Source organism: Salvelinus alpinus, chromosome 23 (assembly GCF_045679555.1).
Source record: "Salvelinus alpinus chromosome 23, SLU_Salpinus.1, whole genome shotgun sequence".
NCBI classification, from domain to species: Eukaryota; Metazoa; Chordata; class Actinopteri; order Salmoniformes; family Salmonidae; genus Salvelinus; species Salvelinus alpinus.
Window position 1 is genome coordinate 20044683 of NC_092108.1, and position 26321 is coordinate 20071003.

Genomic DNA, 26321 nt, shown 5'->3' on the forward strand with positions numbered 1-26321 from the left:
CGAGTGCTGAAGCGCGTAGCGCGTATAAATTGTCTGTCCTCAGTTGCAATACTGACTACCGAGTTCCAAACTGCCTTTGGAAGCAACATCAGCACAAGAACTGTTCGTTGGGAGCTTCATGAAATGGGTTTTCATGGCCGAGCAGCCGCGCACACAAGCCTAAGATTACCAGACACAATGCCAAGCGTCGGCTGGGCTGGAGTGGTGTAAAGCTTGCCGCCATTGGACTCTGGAGCAGGGGAAACGCGTTCTCTGAAGTGATGAATGAAGCTTCACCATCTGGCAGTCCGACAGCCCGAATGCAAAGTGCAAACTATAAAGTTGGGTGGAGGAGGAATAATGGTCTGGGGCTGTTTTTCATGGTTCGTGCTAGGCTCCTTAGTTAGTGAAGTTAAATCTTACAACGTACAACGATATTCTAGACGATTCTGTGCTTCTAACTTTGTGGCAACCGTTTAGGGAAGGATCTTTCCTGTTTCAGCATGACAATGCCCCTGTTCACAAAGCGAGGTCCATACAGAAATGGTTTGTTGAGATCAGTGTGGAAAAACTTGACTGGCCTGCACAGAGCCCTGACCTCAACTCCATCAAACACCTTTGGGATGAATTGGAATGCTGACTGCGAGCCAGACCTAATCGCCCAACATCAGTGCCCGACATCACTAATGCTCTTGTGACCGAATGGAAACCACTGGATGACATATTCAGCACTGTCCCACTAAAAGTGGAACCTGAGAGGCATCCTGTGTACCATGACGATGCCATGTCTGAGTCCATACATGTTGTGCAGGGGCAGTACAGACATACTCTGCATCCTGTTGTGAGGGAGGGCTTGATTTTACAGCCCAGAATGCAGCAGCCAGGACCTTCTTCACATGTGCTCATGAGACCAACTGAGAGCACATCAGAGTCACACTCACACAACCAAGAGCATATTCTTAATAAGAACAGATTGAAAACAAAGAGGATGGTAAATGTTTGGAGAGCTGTACCAAATCAAAAAGTGTTCATCTGCTCATTGTGTGGAAAGAGCTTCCATTGTCAACTGGAAGCACACCAACACTCTCATGCTGGAGTCAAGCCATACAGATGTATTGAGTGTGGGAAAAGTTTTACTCAGAAAAATAGACTTAAGTCACATCAGAGTGTTCACACGGGTGAGAGACCTTTCAGTTGCAGACTCTGTGGCAAGATGTTTGCAAGGCAGGACATCTGCCAGAGACATGAGAGATTTCACAGTGGACAGAAGCCATTTAGTTGTATGCAGTGTGGTAAAAGTTTCCCAGTTCTCTGTAACCTCAAACTACATTTAAAAACATCAATGTAAATTTGCCAATGTAAGATTGCATGTTGTTCAGTTTTCCTTTGCGCGTGTTCTCCTGTAGTTACGGTTAATTTCCGTAGCAGCAGTTCGGGGTGGGTGGGTATAATTTGTGGAACGTTCCAACAGCAATCTGTTCCAAAAACTTCGTAAATGACAAGGTTGCCAACAAACAACGCATGCAAAGTAGCATGATCAATTCAACTAGCTGACGAATGGGCATCAACTCACCACGTAGCTTGTTCTTGATATTTGTCCATAGGCTACCAGAGTGAGGACAGACATTTTCCGGAATAAACGTGGTGAGTGAAAAACTGAATTAAATAGCCCACTCCCTACCTGGTATCTCATTCTGCCGCTATACAACTTTGTATGCGTTGTTTGTTGACAACCTTGTCATTTACGAAGTTTTTGGAACAGATTCTTGTTTGAACGTTCCACAAATTATACCCACCCGTTCGGGGTCTTGCATTTTGGGGTTAAGATATAAAGTTTACATTTGATGATCGCATTGTAAAACATCTTTAACATTTCTACAAGGACATGTTTGTGTAAGTTCATTGCAACGACATGTGGAACTGTTATTTTGTTACAACTGTCAGTGAATCGCTATATTTGTTTACGGATAGTTGAATTGTTGCCACAGTTCGACTGCCAGCTAACGTTAGCCTGCTACATTTTGTAACATAAATGCATGATTATTGCTTGAGGGTTTTGTTCACTGTTGTTTTTGACTTGACGACTGTTTTTGCCGTTGTAGTTAGGTGTCCACTGTCCGAAGTCCGACTGTCAGAAAGATGCTTCAAAAGCTTGTTTTGTTCCGGCTGCTCCGACCTGCTGCTCTACTCTCTGCAGCTCTACGTTGTGCCTCATCGGGGACCGTGGACGTCAAAGTCCCGCTGAACTTCTGGTGCGGAGACCGAGTAAAGATCAAGAATGTGTCAACCACTGAGCTTGTTTACGAACCTGCAACTGGTAGCTACCTGGTTTCTAAAGAGTACTCTCTGAAAGCTCTGTCGACTTTTATAACGATTTATTTTATCAGAACTTGATTTTTACATGTTCATACACCCAAAGTGCTTTTTCTTTTATTGATTAACCTCCACTGTTGGACTTAGATCTGAAGTCACTGTAATTTTATTCAGCTGGCTGAAAACCAATTGTTTGTCACATGACACATCATGTATCATGTAATAAATGTTTCACTGTTTCCTTGTTACAGTCACACTCCGTGGAATGGGTATATAGTTGATGGGTGTACCCACATCAGAATTGGAGAAATACACAATTTACTTGTTGATATAACTTGTCATGTTTCTCATAGCATGTCAGATAGTTTGTCCAGTGTGTGTGTGTATATGACTAGCGCTATAATGGCACAGATACGAAGATGAGTCCTTTATCTCTATGGTTGCGCCTCATTGGGGACTGTGGAGGTCAAAGTCCCACTAAGGGTTAATGAAAAACTGAAATTGATCTTAGGTCTATATTAATTGATGTTAACCCCAAGTGCTTTCTTATATTGATTCATCTCCACTGTTGGGCTTTGATCTGAAGTCATTGTCATTTTATTAAGCTGGCTGAAAACCAATTGTTTTTCACACACACACATCATGTATCCTGTCATAAACTTTGCACTGTTTCCTTGTTATGGTCACACTAAGCTGAATGGGTATAGGCATAGTTGATGTGTATATACCCTACACTGGAGTGGAGGAATACACAATTTCCTTGTACTACGTTGATATAACTTCTGTCATGTTTCTCATAGCATGTCAGATAGTTTGTCGTGTGTGTATATGACAAGCGCTGCTGTTTTGTGCTGGCAGGTCGGGTCCTGTGTGAGCTAGAGATCTGTGGGTCTGTGGAGGTGAACCAGGCAGTGCAGGCAGCCCAGTCTGCCTACCAGGCCTGGAGCCGGACATCGGGGATGGAGAGGGCACACATCATGATAGAAGCTGCCCGTATCATTGAGGTATCCGTCCCAGAATGCATCTCTTTTTGATACCAGAGTTTGATGATCAGTCACTCCAAATTCACAGTCTGTTCTGCCCCCCATACAGTCAGAACTGAACACAGAATCCATCTCATTGCTCAAGATTATACTGTTTGCACATGCTGTAGGTTAACTTGAGTGTATTAATTTGGAATGCACTCAAAGTCAGTTCATTTGAGTTTTTGGTTTGAAGTCTCTGACAATTGAACTTGCTCTCCTGTTGTGAACAGAACAGGAGAGAGGACATTGCGGAGATCGAGGTGGTGAACAACGGAAAGTCCATCACAGAAGCCCGAATGGACGTGGACTCTGCCAGACTGTGTATAGAGTATTACGCTGGGGTGGCCAGCACTCTGGCAGGTTGGCATGATGATGTATAGGGGGGGTTACACTGGGCCATAATAGGAATTCTGATGCAGTTGGGGGGAGGATTGTTGGCATTAGTGTGTAGTAAAGATATCAAGATGACTAGGTATGCCGCTGACCACTAATGGTGTTGATTGTCACTGTTTGCCCGTTCTGTCCATCTAGGCCAGCATGTCCAGTTACCCGGAGGCTCCTTTGCCTACACACGGCGGGAGCCTCTAGGCGTCTGTGTGGGGATCGGTGCATGGAACTACCCCTTTCAGATAGCAGCCTGGAAGTCGGCCCCAGCCCTGGCCTGTGGTATGACCACACACTCTTTTAAGTTACAATATAAAGTCAAACACACACTTTATTCCCATAATTGTTACTATGCAAAACAATGCAACAGTAATCTTTTAAACTTGCTCAATTTACATTGACATAAACACAGATTGAAATAAAAATGTTCAATAATACACAAACATTCCTTTCCCCTCTGTCTTGCTCTCACCCCATCAGGCAACTCCATGGTGTTCAAGCCTTCACCTATGACTCCAGTGACGGCGGTGCTGCTGGCGGAGATTTATGCCAAGGCCGGGGCCCCAGAGGGACTGTTCAACATAGTTCAGGGTGGGCAGGAGACGGGCAACCTGCTCTGCCACCACCCAGACGTGGCTAAGGTCTCCTTCACTGGCAGTGTGCCCACAGGCAAGAAGGTAAATCTAACAATCCCAGAATAAGATCGCAATTTACGTTTTTTGTGTTGAGACTATAATTCATACAACGTCCATTGTATCATGGGAAAAGTAGTCTTTGGCATTAACACATAACAAAACACTCTTAACCCTCAGATTATGGAAATGTGCTCCAAGGGGGTAAAGCAAGTGACTCTGGAACTTGGTGGGAAGTCTCCTCTGCTCATCTTTGAGGACAGTGACCTGGGGAACGCAGTGAAGGGGGCTCTCATGGCCAACTTCCTGTCCCAGGGCCAGGTAGGGTGTAGGGTGTGCAACTTTCAGCGCTTTTGATCCCAAGTTTCAGCTCTTTCAACGCAGTGACACAGTCCTTAACACCAGCTCCTCTATGAATGTACTTTTTTTAACCTTGTGTGTCTTTGTTCAACCCAGGTTTGCAGCAATGGGACCCGGGTGTTTGTTCAGAGGCAGATGTTGCCTGAGTTCCTGGAGGAGGTTGTGAGAAGGACCAAGGACATTGAGATAGGGGACCCACTACTGGAGAGCACCCGTATGGGAGCACTGGTCAGCCGGCCACACCTTGACAGAGTCCTGGGCTACGTCGATCAGGCCAGGAAAGAGGTACAATTCGAAGAGACTAAAAGTATCTCTTTTCAATAGTATTATCTTAAGTTCCTGGTAAGCCGTAAGAATCAGATCAGACCAATAATAAGGGGCAAAAATGATGTCACTGACAAGTAAATTGACTGCTTTACTGACTGCATGACTGAGATGAAGTAAGACCATTTGACTCTGACTCTAGGGTGCCAAGGTGTTGTGTGGAGGGGAACCCTTCGTTCCTTTAGATCCCAAACTCAGAGGTGGATACTACATGACACCATGTGTATTGGGTGAGCCTAGTTTTTATTATTATGGACTATTGGAAGTACACTCCCCTACCTATGTATTTGGACTCTCTATACTTGAGCATTTTGGATTTGAGATCAAATCTTTTATATGAGGTGACTGTATGGAATGTCACCTTTTATTTCAGGGTATTTTCATACATATCTCATTTAGAAATTAAAGCACTTCATAGATCTAGACTCCCCCGTTTGAAGATGTGAGTATTCTGACAAATTTCACTTTTAGTTTACCAAAGTAGTAAAAAAGTTGAATATTTGGTCCCATATTTCTAGCACGCAATGACTACATCAAGCTTGTGACACTACAAACTCGTTGGATGCATTTGTAGTTTGTTTTGGTTGTGTTTTGGGTTATGTTTTGCCCAATAGGAACTGAATGATGACTGGAGTAATTTACTTTCTAAGTGAGTAGATAAGATGTTTCTGAACACTTCTAAATAAATCTTAATAACGCCATGATTAAGGAAAAATCATGAATGAACAATGATGAAAGTTAAAGGCTATAACAAATCATGCTAACCTCTCACCCATTGCCAATAATGAAGAGATTAGCATTTTTGGAGGGCTATTATCTTTCTCCCTTAACTTTCTCACTCATCATTCTCGATGCATTCATGATTATCCATAATCATGGTAGCATCTACATTCACATAGAAATGTTCACAAACATTTTCTATTCTTACTTCCAATAAAAGTGTCTCCAAAATGAGACAATACATTATTCGCCATTCACTTCCTATTGGACAAAACATAATCTGTGACACAATCAAAATATGCAACTTTTCAGGGAAGTTAGGAACACATATACACAGGCAGTTAGGAATGCTAAGGCTAGCTTTTTTAAACAGAAATTTGCATCCTGTAGTACTAACTCAAAAAAGTTCTGGGACACTGTAAAGTCCATGGAGAATAAGAGCACCTCCTCCCATCTGCCAACTGCTCTGAGGCTAGGAAACACTGTCACCACCGATAAATCCACTATAATTGAGAATTTCAATAAGCATTTCTCTACGGCTGGCCATGCTTTCCATCTGGCTACCCCTACCCCGGTCAACTGCCCGGCACCCTCCACAGAAACCCGCCAAAGCCCCCACCATTTCTCCTTCACCCAAATCCAGATAGCTGATGTTCTGAAAGAGCTGCAAAATCTGGACCCCTACAAATTAGCCGGGCTAGACAATCTGGACCCTCTCTTTCTAAAATGATCTGCCTGAAATTGTTGCAACCCCTATTACTAGCCTGTTCAACCTCTCTTTCGTATCGTCTGAAATTCCCAAAGATTGGAAAGCTGCCGCGGTCATCCCCCTCTTCAAAGGGGGTGACACTCTAGACCCAAACTGCTACAGACCTATATCTATCCTACCCTGTCTTTCTAAGGTCTTCGAAAGCCAAGTTAACAAACAGATTACCGACCATTTCGAATCCCACCGTACCTTCTCCGCTATGCAATCTGGTTTCAGAGCTGGTCATGGGTGCACCTCAGCCACGCTCAAGGTCCTAAACGACATCATAACCGCCATCGATAAGACATTACTGCGAGCCGTATTCATCAACTTGGCCAAGGCTTTTGACTCTGTCAATCACCACATTCTTATTGGCAGACTCGACAGCCTTGGTTTCTCAAATGATTGCCTCGCCTGGTTTACCAACTACTTCTCTGATAGAGTTCAGTGTGTTAAATCGGAGGGCCTATTGTCCGGTCCTCTGCCAGTCTCTATGGGGGTGCCACAGGGTTCAATCCTCGGGCCGACTCTCTTCTCTGTATACATCAATGATGTTGTTCTTGCTGCTGGTGATTCTCTGATACACCTCTACGCAGACGACACCATTCTATATACTTCTGGCCCCTCTTTGGACACTGTGTTAACTAACCTCCAGACGAGCTTCAATGCCATACAACACTCCTTCTGTGGCCTCCAACTGCTCTTAAATGCAAGTACAACTAAAAGCATGCTCTTCAACCGATCGCTGCCCGCCCGACTAGCATCAGTACTCTGGACGGTTCTGACTTAGAATATGTGGACAACGACAAATACCTAGGTGACTGGTTAGACTGTAAACTCTCCTTCCAGACTCACATTAAGCATCTCCTATCCAAAATTAAATCTAGAATCGGCCTCCTTCACTTATGCTGCTAAACATACCCTCGTAAAACTAATTATCCTACCGATCCTTGACTTCGGCGACGTCATTTACAAAATAGCCTCCAACAGTCTACTCAGCAAATTGGATGTAGTCTATCACAGTGACATCTGTTTTGTCACCAAAGCCCCATATACTACCCACCACTGCGACCTGTATGCTCTCGTTGGCTGGCCCTCGCTTCATATTCGTCGCCAAACCCACTGGCTCCAGGTCATCTACAGTTGAAGTCGAAAGTTTACATACACTTAGGTTGGAGTCATTAAAACTCGTGCATGACACAAGTAATTTTTCCAACAATTCTTTACAAACAGATTATTTCACTTTATTATTCACTGTATCACAATTCCAGTGGGTCAGAAGTTTACATATACTAAGTTGACTGTGCCTTTAAACAGCTTGGGAAATTCCAGAAAATTGTCATGGCTTTAGAAGCTTCTGAAAGGCTAATTGACATAATTTGAGTCATTTGGAGGAGTACCTGTGGATGTATTTCAAGGCCGACCTTCAAACTCAGTGCCTCTTTGCTTGACATCATGGGAAAATCTAAAGAAATCAGCCAAGACCTCAGGAAAAAAATTGTAGACCTCCACAAGTCTGGTTCATCCTTGGGAGCAATTTCCAAATGCCTGAAGGTACCGCGTTCATCTGTACAAACAATAGTACGCAAGTATAAACACCATGGGACCACGCAGCCGTCATACCGCTCAGGAAGGAGATGCGTTCTTTCTCCTAGAGATGAGCGTACTTTGGTGTGAAAAGTGCAAATCAATCCCAGAACATAAGCAAAGGACCTTGTGAAGATGCTGGAGGAAACAGGTACAAAAGTATCTATATCCACAGTAAAACGAGTACTATATCGACATAACCTGAAAGGTCGATCAGCAAGGAAGAAGCCACTGTTCCAAAACCGCCATAAAAAAGCCAGACTACGGTTTTCAAATGTACATGGGGACAAAGATTGTTCTTTTTGGAGAAATGTCCTCTGGTCTGATTAAACAAAAATAGAACTGTTTGGCCATAATGACCATCGTTATGTTTGGAGGAAAAAGGGGGACGCTTGCAAGCCGAAGAACACCATCCCAACCGTGAAGCACGGGGGTGGCAGCATCATGTTGTGGGGGTGCTTTGCTGCAGGAGGGACTGGTGCACTTCACAAAATAGATGGCGTCATGAGGCAGGAAAATTGTGTGAATATATTGAAGCAACATCTCAAGACATCAGTCAGGAAGTTAAAACTTAGTCGCAAATATGTCTTCCAAATGGACAATGACCCCAAGCACACTTCCAAAGTTGTGGCAAAATGGCTTAAGGACAACAAAGTCAAGGTATTGGAGTGCCCATCACAAAGCCCTGACCTCAAGCCTATCGAAAAATTGTGGGCAGAACTGAAAAAGTGTGTGTGAGCAAGGAGGCCTACAAACCTGACTCAGTTACACCAGCTCTGTCAGGAGGAATGGGCCAAAATTCACCCAACTTATTGTGGGAAGCTTGTGGAAGGCTACCCGAAACATTTGACCCAAGTTAAACAATTTAAAGGCAATGCTACCAAATACTAATTGAGTGTATGTAAACTTCTGACCCAATGGGAATGTGATGAAAGAAATAAAAGCTGAAATAAATCATTCTCTCTACTATTATTATGACATTTCACATTCTTAAAATAAAGTGGTGACCCTAACTGACCTAAGACAGTGCATTTTTATGAGAATTAAATGTCAGGAATTGGGAAAAACTGAGTTTAAATGTATTTGGTTAAGGTGTATGTAAACTTCTGACTTCAACTGTATAAGTCTTTGCTAGGTAAAGCCCCACCTAATCTCAGCTCTCTGGTCACCATAGCAACACCCACTGGTCATCCCCAAAGCCAACTCCTCCTTTGGCCGCCTTTCCTTACAGTTCTCTGCTGCCAATGACTGACTGGAACGAATTGCAAAAATCACTGAAGCTGGAGACTTATATCTCCCTCACTAACTCTAAGCATCAGCTGTCAAAGCAGCTTACCGATCATTGCACCTATACACAGCCCATCTGTAAATAGCCCACCCAACTTCCTCATCCCCCATACTGTTATTTATTTTTGCTCTTTTTCATCCGTATCTCTACTTGCACATCATCTGCACATCTATCACTCACAATTGTAATTATTTCGCCACTACGGCCTATTTATTGCCTTACCTCCCTTATCCTACCTCATTTGCACACACTGTGTATAGATTTTTCTATTGTGTTTATGACTGTACGTTTGTTTATCCCATGTGTAACTCTGTTGTTTTTGTCGCACTGCTTTGCTTTATCTTGGCCAGGTCGCAGTTGTAAATGAGAACTTGTTCTCAACTGGGCTACCTGGTTAAATAAAGGTGAAATAAAAAATGTAATTAAAATTTAAAAACCAGGAGAAGCTAGTTAGGTTAAATGAGGCTGCAGTGCATGCGCTTTCTCATCCTACAGTTACAAATAACAGCAACTCCATTCAGAATATTAAGTAGCAGCCTACCTGTTGGCTCTTGGTCATTTAAGCCTGTCCTTGTCCTTTAACTTTTAATTCTGTCATTTTAATTCCATCTTCCATTGATTAGATATCTCTGAACTGTTGCCACACACGGAGGCTTTATGACTGAAGCCTATTGGCGCTTTGATGACTTATGATTTGTCGACAACAACAAGCTACACGCTTCAGACTCCACTCTCGTGAAAAGCAAGATCAGCAGCATAAATTATAGAATTTATCTTTCTACTGCAGCAGTCACATTCAGATCTGTACGGGTCCTTCCGGACAAGTTATTTAAAATTGCACATACCCGAGACCCGTGACAATCATCTTATCAGAGCCGACCCAGACCCGTGACATTATTCTGGATTCGGAGCCACGTGGGCCCCGTCTCGGGTATTGGGGTACAGGTGGATCCTTGAAGAACTCTAGTCACAAGCTTGATGTAGTCATTGTGTGCAAGTAATATGGTACCAAATACTAAACTTTTGACTTTAATACACTAAGTTAAATTTGTCATCTTCAAACGGGGGGAGTAGATCTATAAAGTGCTTTCATTTCTAAATCAGATATGTATGAAAATACCCTCAAATAAAAGGTGACATTATGTACTGTCACCTCATATGCAACATATATCAAATCCAAATGCTAGAGTATAGACAATTTTTTTTTTAATTGCATCACTGTCCAAATACATACATAGGGGAGTATTTATTGTCTCTTTAGCCAATACTCATTGTACTGGTTTACTATTTATCTACCTCTTTCTTTCTCTCCCTCTTGTCCCTGCATCTCTTGGCCATAGGCGACTGCACGGATGACATGACATGTGTGAAGGAGGAGATCTTTGGGCCTGTGATGTCTGTGTTGTCCTTTGAAACAGAGGAGGAAGCTTTGCTGAGGGCCAACGACTCCGCCCTGGGCCTGGCTGCGGGGGTCTTCACCAGGTGATGATGTCATATAACACAGTTATCAGGGTTGTGTTCTGTAGAGAGAACATTTTTGAAACTGAGTGAAACAGGACGGTACTTCCTGGAGTTGTCCAATAAGAACAGTCAGTGTTCCTTTTTGAGTTTCAAAATGTTTTGCTACATTATACCATGACCACCACCCTTCAGCTTGAGGTACACATTTAATCCCACTTCAGTGTTTGACCTGTTTCTTGCCATGTGTCTGGCCTGTAGTGACGTCAAGCGAGCACACCGTGTAGTGGAACACCTGAAGGCTGGATCCTGCTTCATCAACAACTATAACATCACCCCTGTGGAGGTGCCCTTCGGAGGTTTCAAGATGTCAGGTACAGTCCTACCGTATTCACACCAGATACCTGTTCTTTTCCTCTGAGAGTATCAGAATTTAAACATGTAGGGGTTATTTGTAGTGTAGTAATCACGTTGGTTTGTTTGAATGCCTTTTTCATAAACATTTTCCACAGTATTTTGTGTTCGGTAGACTACTGTCAACAATAGTAATAGCATGTGTCAAGAAGAATAAACATTTGCTGTTGTCTCTCCACAGGCATCGGGAGGGAGAACGGTCAGGTGACTGTAGAGCACTACACACAAATTAAGACTGTGTTTGTGGAGATGGGGGACGTTGACAGTCTCTTTTAAACGTCAAGCCAGACCAATGGAGTCATGCAACTCGGAGATGTTCTGGGGGATGAAATGCCAGCGTCCTGAGACAGAAAAAGGTCTCAGGGCGCTTTTTCTGTCTCAGAAAAAGGTCTCTGGTACGTAGATAGTTGAATGAAGGATACAGTAATATTGCCATCCATCTCTGATAGTTTAGCTTAGTTAGTTATTCTCTATTTAAAAAAAATACTGTGATAAGATCTCCGTTCTGAGCCAAATGGATAAATCGAAAGCCGTGCCTTGATATTTTGTAACAAAAGATTTATTAAATTGATTCTCATAACTATGGATGCCTTACATAAAAAAAGTACTTGACATTATGCAGCATGTGTTGCACTTTTTGTCCCATTTTCACTGTTTGCCAATGGATGTAGGTTACAACAGGGTAACTGTTTTGCCGTCACCTGTCAGACGTTTGCCATTTCTGTAACTTTTTGGTCATTTAGACGCTCTTATCCAGAACGACTTACAGGAGCAATTAGGGTTAAGTAGTGCCTTGCTCAAGTGCACATCGACAGTTTTTTATTTATTTATCTAGTCAGCTCGGGGATTCGACCCAGCAACCTTTCGGTTACTGTCCCAACCTCTTAACTGCTAGGCTACCTGCTGCCCCATTTCTTTGTAAAATTGTAATTTTACTTGTACTTTGTATGTATCACCAAATCAATGTTTACCATTTCAAAGTTGTGTGCATGTCTTTTCATTTCACCCTTTTTCATTTCTTCATTAATATGCATGACAAGTTTATAAATGGGCTTTGAAGTAAAGCTTTAATTCCATAAATATCATACTTACAATATTTTATATTTCAGGCATCACATATGGAACCAGCATGTCATAAGTTTTTTATTAATTTTATAAAAAAGAAAGGTTAAAGAACAAAGTATAAAAAAATATACAGCTACATAAAACAAATGGAATTGATTTTCCTATGAATGGAAAAATATATTAGAAATGTCTAAGATATTGTAGCTATATATTATGTGTTGTATAGGCAATGAACTGCAAAAACAAATACCGTAAGGCTGGCTTTACTACTTGAGTTTTAATAGTCTGTCTAGAAAATTTTCAAACAGGCATAGAAATTAAACATTCATGTAAACATGCTTGGTGAGTAAAATCCTTGTAATCTAGTGAGGAAGTTACATCCTCGATCCACATTCATGTTTACTGTGTCTGACAGGAAGCTGAAAAAGCAGGGCCTTCACTGCTGTCTTCATCAAAAAAAATTATTGCTCTTTTCTTCCTTTTTTCTTTGCCAGTTTACTGGCAGCACCTTTACTCTGTTTGAAAGAATATCGTTTTTACACCATTGTGCTGTTCACCCATGCAGCTCTATCTTCTTTTCCTCCAAAAACACAACACGGAAACCATTGTTGATCACAACCAACCAACTGCCCACAAACTCACTTACCTTTGCCACAGGTTTCTTGGGTTTCTTGAACTGTGCAGACTCTTAGAAAGAAAAAAATAAGCTATTATCGATATGTTAAATTAGTTCATTTATTGTTATTTATACCATAAAACGCATCCAGGTTTCATACGAAGAAAGTAAAAGAGATTGATTTGATTATCATTCCTTATTACCATCTTCAGAGGGAAAGTCATCTTCTTTGTATCTCTCATTGTCAGGATCCTGTGAATACTCAAACAAGACAGTAAATATCAGCAATCTACTGTGACTGAAACCTTGGCAGTAAGCACATTTCATTATTTGCATTGGTCTAAGTGTGTGGAGAGAAGACTCCTGCCTTCAGATCAAACGTGTTCAAGTTAGCCATTTTATTTGTGCTTTAGTTAGGAACAGCCCACCTGTGCACCGGTTGGCGCCAGCCCTGGCAGAGTGCTCTGCGTAGCCGTGGAGACCTGACTCTCCTTCAGGTAGTTCCCCTCTTGCAGCTTCTCCACACGGCCCTGCTCCGCCGCCACCCTCACCTTCAGGGTGTGGAAAGGGGTGTGCACCTCACCCACTCTGAAGTGCACCGCCATGCCCTCGAACCACAGGTTGTCGTTCACCCCCTCCTTGAAACCTGGAGGCTCATAGTCAGCAGGGGTGACTGGGTAGAGAGGAAGGAAAAATAACGGAATAATTAATGATTGATTGACTGACTCACTGAACATCATGCTTTGTGAGCTTTCTAAGTCCTATTAAACAACTGCATAATGTAATACAACCAAGAGACATCATATTTGACTAAAACTACAATGAATTAAATGAGAAGCATTTGCTTTTGTCAATTTCGAAAGAAGTGACCCAATAATTAATTTCTGTCTTGAGGTTCCAATACAGACATATTAAAGGGCTGTGGAGATCATGAAATGTTCTCAGCCGGTGATTGTCATTCAAATAACTGCCGGTCTCGTTTAGCAGCTCCGGCTGCCACCCATAGCCTACAAGCCACTGATGTGGACCTTTGGAACATCTACATTTTAAAACGTCTAATAAATCCATATAATATAGCCTACAGCATCACAATAAATCCATTATTTTAGATAGTTCTAAAGAAAGATGATATGAAGAAAATCAGAAGAGCATATTCTGAGTTATGTTAGGCCCTGATCTGGCTATGCCATCTGGCTGTGGGCTACACTAGTTCATTTAGCAGGCAAGATTTGCTTATAATTCCAGTGGAATTATTTTATAGTACTAACAATACAATTGAACATAGCTGATTAAAATGGAAAGGATATTTTTCCCCAAACAATTTGAGGTTTCTTTAACTTTAACAATTTGAGGTTTCTGTTTCTTTAACTGCTCAACACAGAATTCTGTGTTGAGCAGTTAAAGAAACAGGTCCTCCAAATGCTTAAAAGTTATTTATGCAACTTTAGTTGTGATACAAACCTTAGGCTATATGTTTGATTTCTAATACATTCTAACATGCTGACCACACCGCTTGCGTCGTGCGCGCATTGCAAAATAAATGTACACATACATGTTATTCAATCATTGCACCCAGACTGCTCGCGTATGTCAACGAGCGTCTCCTTAGCCAGGCGCTAAAATAGAACTTTGTTCTATTTGTGACGTGTGACGCACTGCAAGTCCTGCCTCTCCCATCTCCTCATTGGTTTTAAGGAGAATATTCCCACGTGGGTGATTGAAAGATGAACTGAGGTCCACACTCAGTGGAGTCTCTGAATGTCCTTGAGTGGCCCAGCCAGAGCCCGGACTTGAACCTGATAGAACATCTCTGGAGAGACCTGAAATTAGCTGTGCAACAACACTCCCCATCTAACCTGACAGAGCTTGAGAGGATCTGCAGAGAAGATTGGGAGAAACTCCCCCAAATACAGGTGTGCCAAGCTTGTGTCATACCCAAGAAGACTTGAGACTGTAATCACTGCCAAAGGTGCTTCAACAAAGCACTGAGTAAAAGGTCTGAATACTTATGTGATATTTCAGTTATAAATTAGCAAAAAAAAAAAATTTAAGAAAGGTTTAATCAATTTAAGAATAAGGCTGTAACGTAAACAAATTGTAGAAAAAGTCAAGGGGTCTGAATACTTTCCGAAGGCACTGTATAAGCCTATGGGCTAGGCTACAGGGTGCATACAACTATGATTTGATAATATTCTTACCATTCAGGCTATTTTCAATTTAATCTTGTCTTTACATATACTAAATAATATGTGTAAAATTAGTTTTGATTTAGAATGGGCCATTATCATGCACCTGTCGGAACAGGGACAAGGTAAAAAAAATACATGTCATCTGTATGCACTTGAAAAGCAAATGGGAGGACGCTTTTCCAGTGGTTAATTTTCAGGCCAGCCAGGTAGGCTACTTTGATTGTAAAGCGAAGCAATGTGCTTAATATTAGGAAAGTTGGGAAATACATACAGTAGGCCAAGACTATAGAAAGCTCATGAGATCTTCCTTTTTTTAATAATAGAGGCCATCAAAACTCTGTTTTCTCACGCAATTGCATAGCCTATACAAATGTTGCGCAACAGGAACATTTATTTTATTCCATGCATCAACCAGATATGAGGCGCTGGCACTCACTGCGCAATAGGTGATCCTTTTCCGCTCAAACTCTGAATGCCAAGGCTCTCATGAGAAGCATTTCGCTACATTACAAGCATTTCACTACACCCGCAGACAAGCATTTCGCCACACCCACAAGAACATCTGCTAAATATGTGTATGTGACCAATAAATTTGTTTGGATGAAGTGTTTGTTTGGATTTTCGAATGCATTTGCATTGATGTCAGAGTGATTAGTGGGACGCTAGAATGCTGAGTACCGAATATTAACAACTGGCCAGTTAGCAAGTTTGGTAGGCTACTAATGACCATCATAAGCATCAGAGTTTTGGAGAAACCTAGTTACTGTGACTCATGGTCACATGGAATTTGACTGCAATCATGACTCCTGACTGCCGGTGTGGCAGTAATACGGTCACCGTAACAGCCGTAGACATATACAGTAGTAATCCTTACTGTCAACAAAAACAAAGGGATTTGCCTTACTGTCGTCAAAGTAATAGAGCTTCATGGTGAGGCAGACGTCATTGGGGAGCACGTCCAAGTTCTGCATGAGGAGAAACAGCTTCCTGATCAAGAGGACAGAGGCCTTCTTGGTATCCTCCATTGTGATCTGCATCTCCACGTTCTGGTTTCTGGGGATTCAAAAGGAGATCAGATATTTATCTTAGGCTGAATCAAAGCTTAAACGAGAAGATTGAAGCCACAAATTCACCTCAGAATGTCCATCTGTGGTCCTTTGTCTGTGTATGTGAACTTGAACTGGTATGACTCGATGATGCACTAATGGAGGGAGAAGCAACCATTTATATTTTAGAAGCAATAGAACTTCAGGGAACTTAGGTTTGTGTGTGTGTGAAGGGTTTTAAGGAGTGAGAACTTACGTTGGGATTATCTGGATTGGTGCAGACCTGCATATGATATTATACAAATTATAAAGCTTCCATTTCATTGAAATAGTGAGACCATTTTTAAATACAACAGTTGAGGACAAAATATGTATTTTGTAGATCTAGATTCACCTACCCCAATGAACACAACCTGAAGCTGTAAAAAGATAAGAAAATAGCCACAAGTTGTCTGTTAAAACAAAACAAAATGATGAAACACATTCAAAAGAACCATAAGGTCCTGTACTTACATATCCTCTCTCTAATGCGTCGAAGCACCCCATCAGCCTTCAAAATAATAATTTAATGTCAGAATATGACCACCATCAAATGAAATTTGAGTGTTGTCTGATGTGGGAAGCTGCTGTTTTGTATGAACTTGAATTATGTCTGTTCTGCAAAATAGTGTACTTACCACTTTACAATTTTGCAGACACCAGGTGTTGTGCAGTCTTCTCGTAAAACTTTGATGCATAAATCTGGTGGATACATAAAAACAGTTGCTGAAAAAGACACTATGATAAAGACAGTATTATTTTTGGTCGTGTGGTGAGAGGTGACACAATTAACGTTATGCATGGCTTGTTTACATCATTTTTAAACAACATGTCTTTGGAAAATAACCTTAACTGCCCTCACATCACCTTCTAGATATCGAGATCTGTAGGCGTCCTCCGGGAATATTCCTCTGAGATATGTGATGGAAGAAACGGCGAGGGCCATCATTCGCTTCACAAAGACCAGGGACTTTTCTTCAGTTTTCAGTTCGTTTTGAAATAAACTGGTCCACTACAGAGGGGGAAAATAATTTCCGAATCTGGTGGGATGTTCAATGACAGTGCAGTTCTCAAGCAAGACCACTTGAGTACGCCAGATGACTGACTGATGACAGAACTGACCTAAACTAGCTAACTATGCCAGCTAATATCATTGCCGAGATTGAAAGTACGTTTTCTCCGTTTCACCGAGTGAAACGTATATTAATGTCGATATACATTTATACAAGCTCATAGTAATCAAGTGTTTCGTTGTCATACCTCTGCTGTCTCCTGTTTTTTTGGCCTACTACACATCTTTCCAGCTGCCATCGTGAACGTCGTTGGTTTGTCGTTAGCTAACTTACAGTAGCTAGCGTAGCGGCCTAACTTTACAGTACTGTCAATTATTTCTAAATTATTTATATATTGTTAAAATAAGTGTTTATAGGTAGCTAATGTTCATGTGATATACTTTTGTCATAGACAAAACCACTAGGTAGCTAGCGTACCTACCCCCTTGTTCAACCTGAGGTAAAAAGTACCGCGAGACCGAGTTTAACTGCACTTTTTTCCTAATGTAGAATAGTGTGTGTATACATACAAGAAGTACACACATAGACAATGATAACATAGGGGGTACAACAAATTACAGATTATACAAAGACCTTAAAAGAAACACACATATTGATTGTTTTAACAGCTTTCTTATTAGAAGAATGTTGAATGGTCTTAATGTACTGCTCGAATTCCTTATAGAAAACACGGAAGAGTGTTTTTTTATTAGTGAATTTACATTTATGAATATGACATTTTTACATTAGCACAATTAGATTTATGAGGTAAAATAGTTTTTATTTATCTTTGGTTAAGGAAACCGAGTAGCACATTCTCCCATAAAAAAACAAAAGTCATCAAGAATATTAACAATTATAAAATTGAATATCTTTCCATAATTGTTTTACATGTAGACAACGGCAAAAAAAATGCGAAACTGTTTCTGGATGCTCAACACAAAAAGTACAATCAATGTACACTCAATGTCTTTTTTGATTTTCTTCAGGTAATGATTCGCAGGATAATACTTATGGATCATTCTGAAAGAGACCTCTTTGACCTTTTAACAAGCAAGTATGTGTGGTAATAACCATACTTTTCCCCAACAGATATTAGTGACCAATGTATTCCAGTAACTTGTGACATAAGGAATGGATACAATATCCCTTTGAAAAAAGCACTTATAGATCTGTTGTTCTGAGGGGGCAAGGAGAAACATATTTACCCTATTGGAGTCAACTGGATTAATCTAGGGTAGGTCAAGAAGGTGAGGTCTGGCTACACCTCTAAATAACATGAGAGTTCCAGATGGAATAGCATCAAAGACTATGGCGAACTCTAGGTGTTACAGGGATATTGTAACGAGATAAAAATTCCTCATAATTGAGTAACAATCCTTCTGCATTAAAAAGTTGACTCACCAGCAGGATATGATTATTGAACCAGTTCTATACAAAATGTCCTTATTGTTCCAAATGAAATACCTATGTGGGGGGAAATTATGTTTATATATTAACGACCACGCTAAGAATACTTGTCTATGAAAAGCAGATACTTTTTACAGGAATCTTATCAATGTTATAGTTACAAAGTAACATACTTTGTAACTATAAGTTCTCGAACGATTCGTTCTTTTTGAACGACTCTTTTTACTGACTCGAGTCATGATTCGTTTTTCTGAGTAACTTGTTCATTTTAGTCGTTCATTTGGCTAGTGCTGGCCGCAATAAATCCTACATGATTAAACCGGAAGCAACCCACATATAGACGGACCATGAATATACGTACAGTATGTGAACATGAGTAGATTACCTTGAAAACAACAGTCGGACATCTTGGACGCAGTTTTCAAATTCTTATTACGACTGTTTTGCACTTTTTCAATTAACCCATATTTAATTTTCATTATAATAAGTAATAGAGCACGTAATTTAAAAAACGTGTTTAGTGTATTATTATTATAAAGCATGGCAAGAAAAAAACGTTAGCGTTCTTTGCTTTGTAAAAGTTTTTATTTAGAAGATGAAATGACATTGAGTTGTAAATAAAGAGACAAAAAGCTAACTGAGTTTTCGCCACAAGTTTTTTCCTGTAAAGCTTATGTTCCTCATTTCACAGACTATCCCATCTGTGGCCTAAAGGCAAAAACGAATGTCCACCTCAGATGTTACAAAAAAGATACAGCAGAATAAAATAGGCCGACATCAATGACACTAAGATAAGAGTGTCTGCTAAATGACTAAAATATAAAACATCTCCAAGCTATACGTTAATATAATCTTCATAGTTTGGTCATAATCATTTCCACTCTACCCAAACACATGACAGATAAGGGGATGCTGAAGATGTTGTTCTACAGTTCCCAGGCACAGAGGTAGGCTACTGCTCTTCACCATTGTTCTCTTGAAATGTACTGTAATTATATCTGTCCTACAGCAGGCTTCAGACATGTGTCGTCTTACTGCTGCTTGGAGAAGAAGTCTTTGCTCTTCTGCACGTCGGGCTTGATGGTGTCACTTCCTGGTTTCCAGCCGGCAGGACAGACTGAGAGGAAACACCAGAGAAGAAGTGTGAGTTTCAGAACAGTGCAAAACCCACTTTGAACCTTTATTTCACAAGGAAAGTCAATTAAGAACAAATTCTTATTTACAATGACGGCCTACTCCAGCCAAACCCGGACGAAGCTGGGCCAATTGTGCACCGCCCTATGGGACTCCCAATCACAGCCAGGATGTGATACAGCCTGGATTTGAACCAGGTACTATAGTGATGCCTCTTGCACTGAGATGCAGTGCCTTAGACCACTGCGCCACTCGGGAGAAATTGTTACAAATTTCAATTTGTTGTGGCTAACGTTAGTTAGGTGGCTAATGTTAGCTATGCCAGGGGTCAGGGTTAAGGTTAAGAGTTACGTAGGTGAAATGGTTATGGTTAGGGGAAGGGTTAGCTAACATGCTAAGTAGTTGCAAAGTACCAAAAAAGTAAGTAGTTGCAAAGTTGCTAACTAGCTAAAATGCTAAAGTTGTCCATGATGAGATTCGATCACGCAACCTTTGGGATGGTAGATGTTTGCGTTATACATAGGGCTGTGATGATACTAGTATCATGATGTTTTCCATGGCAAAAATGAAAACACAATGCAGACCAAACTCTGGTCCTTTAAAAACCTGCTGTATGTAAAATATTGTGTGCTATAGCTTGGAAAATAAATCAATGTGACTCTAGATGACAACATAATGATTTTGTTTCCTACATTAGGGCTGTTTTCCTAAAGAAATTAAATACGCTTTGTGTTTTGTTTCCTTGCCACGATTAGAGTGACCACATTTAAAATACCCAAATGTGAGATAACAGGATAATTTTGCGGGACAGTGTAGCCTACGTGCAAAAAAACATTTGACAGCCGCCACCCCCAGACACACACACAAATCCCATGCATGGAGCAGCGAAAGAAAATTATGTTCCCGGAGAGCAATAAAAATGACGTCATCATTTCTCAGTTTGTTCTGACAGATTTAGCCTATTGAATATCATTATAGAATATGCAGAAAATGCATCCTCCAATCTGCCTATGCCCACACATATTGTCTAAATTTTTTAAAATATTTTTAATACCCTCAAACATCAATTTAGGTATACCTAATTTCAAAATAGGACATGGCATCATCATTGTCAATCGTGAATAATAATTATTCACGTTTTAACAGTGAAATCTCCAAAACTTCATCTGCATGCCAATCATTTGATCTCAATCAGTTTCATGGGAATATGCATTCAAGATCTTCTTGAATTACTGTTTCGTAAGCAAATTACAGCAGATGGTGTTAATTAACAAACAATTTAGCCTTCCTGTACTTTGTTCCAATCAAAGCAAATTCTGCCTATTTTTTGGGACTATTCAACTAACCATCTCATAAGAAATTAGGTGGTGTTTTTGGTGTAACAGTGATGTTATACACAGCTATTATAGTTGGTTATGTTATGAAGAATACTAATTAATCATTATGTGATCTTCCAAGACATTGATTCAGCTTTGATGTAACTTTACTAAACAAGCACCATTGTGAGAAGTGGTGGAGCAACTCCGGTGCGCTCCGGTACAACCCTGCAGTCCGCTGAATCGAACAAGCAATTGAAGCGCACCCAGCCTACTCTATTGCCTCGCACAAATTTTGGTGATGCAGAAACGAGAACTCACATGTGTGGCTGTTTTATGAAAATCTGGGGATATTTAGCCAAGGAAACATTTCTGGTTGGTGAGTTTAGTAGTAGCAAATATGTTGAATGAGCAACTAATGAGTATGGAGAGCCTCACAGGTTTGACGAAATTACCTTATCTTTCAATCTAATACGGCTATTTACTTACTTCATCAGACGCACACTTTTTGTAAGTCTTGTCTTGCGCAGAATATGAGATTGGTGAAGTGTTTAACATCACCAGTAGGCTAACCAAATCCTTATGATATACTGTATATATTTCCATAAGCACAACGTGAATGCAAGACCGGTTGGAATGTTTGACTGAAATACGGGACAAATAAACCTTTTTTTCCCTAATGAGTGGTGTTTGAATTTGTTGATAAAATGCAGGACATGATTGTTGGGAAATGTGGGACTGTCCCGCACATTCCGGGACATGTGGTCCCACTAACCACGATACTAACGAGTATTGCGATACTGGTATCGTTCCGGCCCTATTTATACGCCCACCCATCCTTTGCCTTAAATAACCTTTTGTCTTATGTAACCATACCAGACATAACATATCATACTAATTTGGATGTCTCAGATTTTTGTTTACTGTGTTACGTCTAGTCTATGAGACCAGGCTGAAATATGGCACTGCAACAAGTTGGGCTAATTCCATGCTGGATAAGGTGGCATGGTTTTTGGAAAACAAAAAGTCAGCAGGGGTAGTCATGTACCTTCTCCGTGTTTGTCAGTGAACTGAAAGGCCTGCACCAGACGCAGGGTCTCGTCAACGGAGCGTCCCACCGGCAGATCGTTGATGGTGATCTGCCTCAAGACGCCCTTGTCGTCAATGATGAAGAGGCCCCTGAAAAAGCAAACAGGGAATAAATGGAGTGATTTTTTTCTAAACCTACAGGATCAGACATATGTAACAGAGGTGGTTCGGTGAACAATGCTTGCGTGATATGTAACCTTGCCTGAATGCCTGAAACCTGATGACTTGTGTTAGCTACCCAAACCAATGCCTAGGCTTTAGCTTAGCAGGCTATTAACACAGTCTTGTGTTGTGCACATTACCCGGGTTTGGACCCAGTCGGTCAGAGACACTGAAATTTGACCCTTGAAATTTGACCCTTCTGTTGTGAACCCACCTGTAGGCAATGCCCTCATCCTCCTTCAACACCCCGTAGTCCGTGGAGATGGAACGCAGTGTGTCGGCTACCAGAGGAATCTTCATGGCACCCAGACCACCCTGCTTACGAGGTGTGTTGGTCCTTTAAAAACACACACAGAGAAAGTAAGAGACTGTCTCTTTGTTTTGTCTGACACCAAGCATCCCTGCAAGTCATGGTATGCAGACGGGACAGGGATAGTAGGAAAGGGGTTTCTGTGAGCAGGGGGAACAACAGACCTGCACTAGCTGCACTGTAACTTATTCTGTGTCACCTAGGGCTTCATTTTCGAAGGGCAAAAAAAATGTGAAAAGTGAAAAAGACTCAAGTACCAAGCAAGATGGCAGAAGTGGGAATCGACAGAGGCACCAATGACCTCACAACCGATCTTCCTAAACTCCTCGGCAGCGTCACTGAAGGCGATGATCTCAGTGGGGCACACAAAGGTGAAGTCCAGCGGGTAGAAGAAGAACACCACATACTTCCCTGCAGGCAGGCAGCACAGGACACAAACACAAGATAGACACACTATTAGACACTTATTGAATTCCAATGCAGCCTGGAAGCAATGAATACATTCAGTGTGCATTCAAGGTAACTAATAGGTCATTACTGTAATAATAAACAAAAATCATGTAAAATCATGAAACCAGCCACAAATCCTAGCACAGAGCCAAAATAAGACAGTTCAAGTTCAGAATAGTATGAAGCGTTGTAGTATGCCTACCAACCTCTGTAATCAGACATGCTGATGTCTTTGAACTGGCCGTCTGGCATCACTGCTTTGGCCGTGAAGCCAGGGGCCAGATGCCCGATGCGTGCTTTACCTGCAGCCATCTTCACTTTGCCTGAAAAAAAAACACTTTACCTGTTTCCTACTGTTTATTTTAAATGTATGTAGCTCTGTCCTTGAGCTGTTCTTGTCTATTATTGTTCTTTATTATGTCATGTTTTATGTAGACCCCAGGAAAATTAGCTGCAGCTTTTGCAACAGCTAATGGGGATCCTAATAAAACAACAAAATAACAAATATGTATGCATCAAATGTACAGTATAGCAACATTAACTACTAAATGGCAGTACACAAAAACACTCTGTAAAATAACTGGACATGGTAGAGCATGGCGCTTGCAACGCCAGGGTTGTGGGTTCATTCCCCACGGGGGGACCAGGATGAATATGTATGAACTTTCCAATTTGTAAGTCGCTCTGGATAAGAGCGTCTGCTAAATGACGTAAATGTAAATGTAAATGAAGGATGAACTGGAAAGCTCTCTCCATCCTCTTTCTCTATACATATGTACAATTTTAACTTGATCCCCCTGCTGCAGAAAAACGTTCTGTAACAACCCCTATAACCCCTAAAAATGTCCAAAATAATTATAATTATAATCGACATATGCAAGATTTTATTTTGCTGCCTGATTTTTTTTACTGCTGTAGCAAACTGGCTCAAAATTAAGATCGTACATCTCTAGACACTTTCAGCATTGAAGCTATAAATATAATGTGTACAGAACTGAAAGCAATACAAGAAGGACATAGATTCAAATGAAGAATTCACTTCTTTCATTTCCAACACCTAATCAACAGGTGTTTCCTCAATGAGCAATTGTGGCTTTATTTTACGCATCAATCAAAGAGTTCAACTGGTTGTTCTTGCCTGACAAAACTTCACTTTATCACGCACGCAGTCATTTTTCCTCAACGTGCATGTAGGCAAACTTTCTCTAGTGCAGACAATGTTCTCGAACAGGGCATTTGATTACTTGAGTTCACTGTTCAAGGTGAACTGACGCTCTGGCGCACTTTGGAATTTACTCAGCCAATAAACGCACCGCGATGTGGCCGCGTAGGCCTGTGACAGTCCTTTTTTTTATATAGGAATTTGATTGTACTATACATTAATTAAATCCTATATGAAAATGTGTCGTTTGCTTTAACTTATTTCATAAAAAAATATTTATTCCTGAACTAACTAAAAGTGAAAGCAAAACACGATTGTTTCACAATGATCTGAGTTTTTTTCTCGACAGTGATTTTCCTCATCTGATTTTGTTGTCCAATATTCCATTGAACAAATGGTGTAGGCCACCTTGACATCCTCCCCCCAAAAACTATTGTAAAAGCTCAACTGCATTTATTCTGTCGTCAAAGAACACGAGAAGGCAATACAAGTGTAACTAAACAGTCATAGTATAACTAAGTTTTGACTTTCTTTTTTTCGTAACCGAAATAACAGAAATAATTATTTTGCCTACTTTTCAAGTTAAATTCAAAGCGTACAATACACATACCTCTACTTCGGTCCCACTGCGGCAGCTTGAGAGGAGGAGTGCAAAGAATGAGAAGAATCGCTTGAAAATATATACGGCAGCTCAAATCTCGCGATGTTATAACACCGGCAATGGCCACAGCGCAGTCATTCAGTTGTTATGAGTATTTGACTACCTCACACGGCACCATGACTTTGCACATTTCCTTCCTCATGCCAGTAACCTGCGGTTAAAAACTCGTATGAGTAAGGATGAGTAAGGACTAAATCACAGTAGTAAATAAATTATGTCCCCCACTCTTGTCTTCTCTTATCATCTTTTCTCATTTCTATTCTTCACAACTTGCAAAACTTATAGATGTAAGCCTACATAACATACGTGATAGTTATTGCATAACATATTGTGGTCAATAATGGCTGATCTCTCTGAGGGTATCTCAGCGGGAGTTGGGATATGCATAAAAAAACATTTCCATATAACACTAGTACAAGTACCCCCTATTTGATCTTTTGATGTCTAAATTCTTATAACCCTACAATTAAAAACTTGATCTTGTCATCTTCAAAGATACTGTATGTTTCTCAGTGATTCTCAGGGAGAGCAGCAGAAGCCCAAATCAGCCCCCTCCTACGAGCCCCTATCCTAATCCAAGTGAACAGTCATGCTGGGGTCAATCCGTTCAGGGGTAGGAAACTCCAGTCCTCGGGGGCCTGATTGGTGTCACACTTTTTCTCCATCCCTAGCAAACACAGCTGATTTCATCAAATTTCATTCTAAACTGAAGATCATGATTAGTTGATTATTGGAGTCAGGTGTGTTAGCAGTGGCTGGGGCAAAACTGTGACCCCAGTCAGGGCACCGAGGACTGGAGGTGCCCACCCTGCGTCACACAGTCAGGAAGCTCCCATCATGTGACCAGTGGTGGAAAAACTACTCAATTGTCATACTTGAGTAAAAGTAAAGATACCTTACTAGAAAATGACTCACGTAAAAGTGAAAGTCACTCAGTAAAATACTACTTGAGTATAAATCTAAAAGTATCTGGTTTCAAATGTACTTATGTTTTGTGGTGGTAAAAGTACTCAATTGTCATACTTGAGTAAAAATAAATGCTATAAATCAAATTCTTTATATTAAGCAAACCAGATGGCATGATTTTCTTGTTATTTTCATTACGAACAGCCAGGACTCAGACATAATTTACAAACACGGTACTGGTGTTGAGTCCGCCAGATCAGAAGCAGTGGGGATGACAACGCATTGTATTGATAAGTGTGTAAATTGGACCATATTGCTGTCCTGCCTGAGCATTCAAAATGTAACGAGTACTTTTGGGTGTCAGGGAAAATGTATGGGAGTAAAAAGTTCAATGGGCTGCTATAGTCTGAGAGGGAGAATGCGAAGATGAGAAGGTGGACTGGAGGTAATTTTTGATAGCTTACTACTACTATAATTGACTT

General features: G+C 40.9%; 3 protein-coding genes across 5 annotated transcripts; 1 reads left to right on the forward strand and 2 right to left on the reverse strand.

Moving 5' to 3' along the window:
* Nucleotides 1–1464: 1464 nt before the first annotated feature.
* Nucleotides 1465–11849, forward strand: aldh9a1b (aldehyde dehydrogenase 9 family, member A1b). 2 transcript variants are annotated; one of them, XM_071361427.1, is made up of 12 exons: nt 1465–1623; nt 2082–2296; nt 3151–3296; nt 3548–3677; nt 3849–3983; nt 4182–4378; nt 4514–4654; nt 4790–4978; nt 5160–5247; nt 10701–10842; nt 11080–11192; nt 11414–11849. In XM_071361427.1, exons 2-12 carry the CDS (start codon nt 2119–2121, stop codon nt 11506–11508), a joined length of 1554 nt encoding a protein of 517 aa, XP_071217528.1. In that variant the 5' UTR covers nt 1465–1623; nt 2082–2118; the 3' UTR covers nt 11509–11849. The 2 variants fall into 2 exon arrangements, with proteins under 2 accessions (XP_071217528.1, XP_071217527.1); XM_071361426.1 differs by lacking the exon at nt 1465–1623 and adding an exon at nt 1641–1872.
* On the reverse strand, nt 11714–19073 carry zte38 (zebrafish testis-expressed 38). 2 transcript variants are annotated; one of them, XM_071361430.1, is made up of 12 exons: nt 17448–19073; nt 17055–17199; nt 16826–16889; nt 16662–16698; nt 16547–16567; nt 16405–16431; nt 16236–16303; nt 16007–16155; nt 13342–13586; nt 13117–13165; nt 12944–12984; nt 11714–12812 (listed from the first exon to the last, which is right to left on the reverse strand). In XM_071361430.1, exons 1-12 carry the CDS (start codon nt 17496–17498, stop codon nt 12759–12761), a joined length of 951 nt encoding a protein of 316 aa, XP_071217531.1. In that variant the 5' UTR covers nt 17499–19073; the 3' UTR covers nt 11714–12758. The 2 variants fall into 2 exon arrangements, with proteins under 2 accessions (XP_071217531.1, XP_071217530.1); XM_071361429.1 differs by having other exon boundaries at nt 11714–12984.
* Nucleotides 19074–19211: 138 nt separating this feature from the next.
* Nucleotides 19212–25028, reverse strand: prdx1 (peroxiredoxin 1). The gene is made up of 6 exons (XM_071361431.1): nt 24883–25028; nt 23317–23433; nt 22918–23071; nt 22565–22687; nt 22148–22278; nt 19212–19766 (listed from the first exon to the last, which is right to left on the reverse strand). The coding sequence occupies exons 2-6, from the start codon at nt 23420–23422 to the stop codon at nt 19681–19683; spliced, it is 600 nt and encodes a 199-aa protein (XP_071217532.1). The 5' UTR covers nt 23423–23433; nt 24883–25028; the 3' UTR covers nt 19212–19680.
* Nucleotides 25029–26321: the final 1293 nt, after the last annotated feature.

Coding starts and splice junctions, on each gene's coding strand:
- aldh9a1b (XM_071361427.1), top strand. CDS start 2,119: ATGCTTCAAAAGCTTGTTTTGTTCCGGCTGCTCCGACCTGCTGCTCTA. Junction 3,297..3,547: donor AAGCTGCCCGTATCATTGAG/GTATCCGTCCCA, acceptor TGTTGTGAACAG/AACAGGAGAGAGGACATTGC. Junction 4,655..4,789: donor ACTTCCTGTCCCAGGGCCAG/GTAGGGTGTAGG, acceptor TGTTCAACCCAG/GTTTGCAGCAATGGGACCCG.
- zte38 (XM_071361429.1), bottom strand. CDS start 17,498: ATGGCAGCTGGAAAGATGTGTAGTAGGCCAAAAAAACAGGAGACAGCA. Junction 16,699..16,825: donor GTCTGCAAAATTGTAAAGTG/GTAAGTACACTA, acceptor ATTATTTTGAAG/GCTGATGGGGTGCTTCGACG. Junction 13,587..16,006: donor GCTCTATTACTTTGACGACA/GTAAGGCAAATC, acceptor CTCTCTACCCAG/TCACCCCTGCTGACTATGAG.
- prdx1 (XM_071361431.1), bottom strand. CDS start 23,422: ATGGCTGCAGGTAAAGCACGCATCGGGCATCTGGCCCCTGGCTTCACG. Junction 22,688..22,917: donor CACTTCTGCCATCTTGCTTG/GTACTTGAGTCT, acceptor GTGTTTTTAAAG/GACCAACACACCTCGTAAGC. Junction 22,279..22,564: donor GATGAGGGCATTGCCTACAG/GTGGGTTCACAA, acceptor TTGCTTTTTCAG/GGGCCTCTTCATCATTGACG.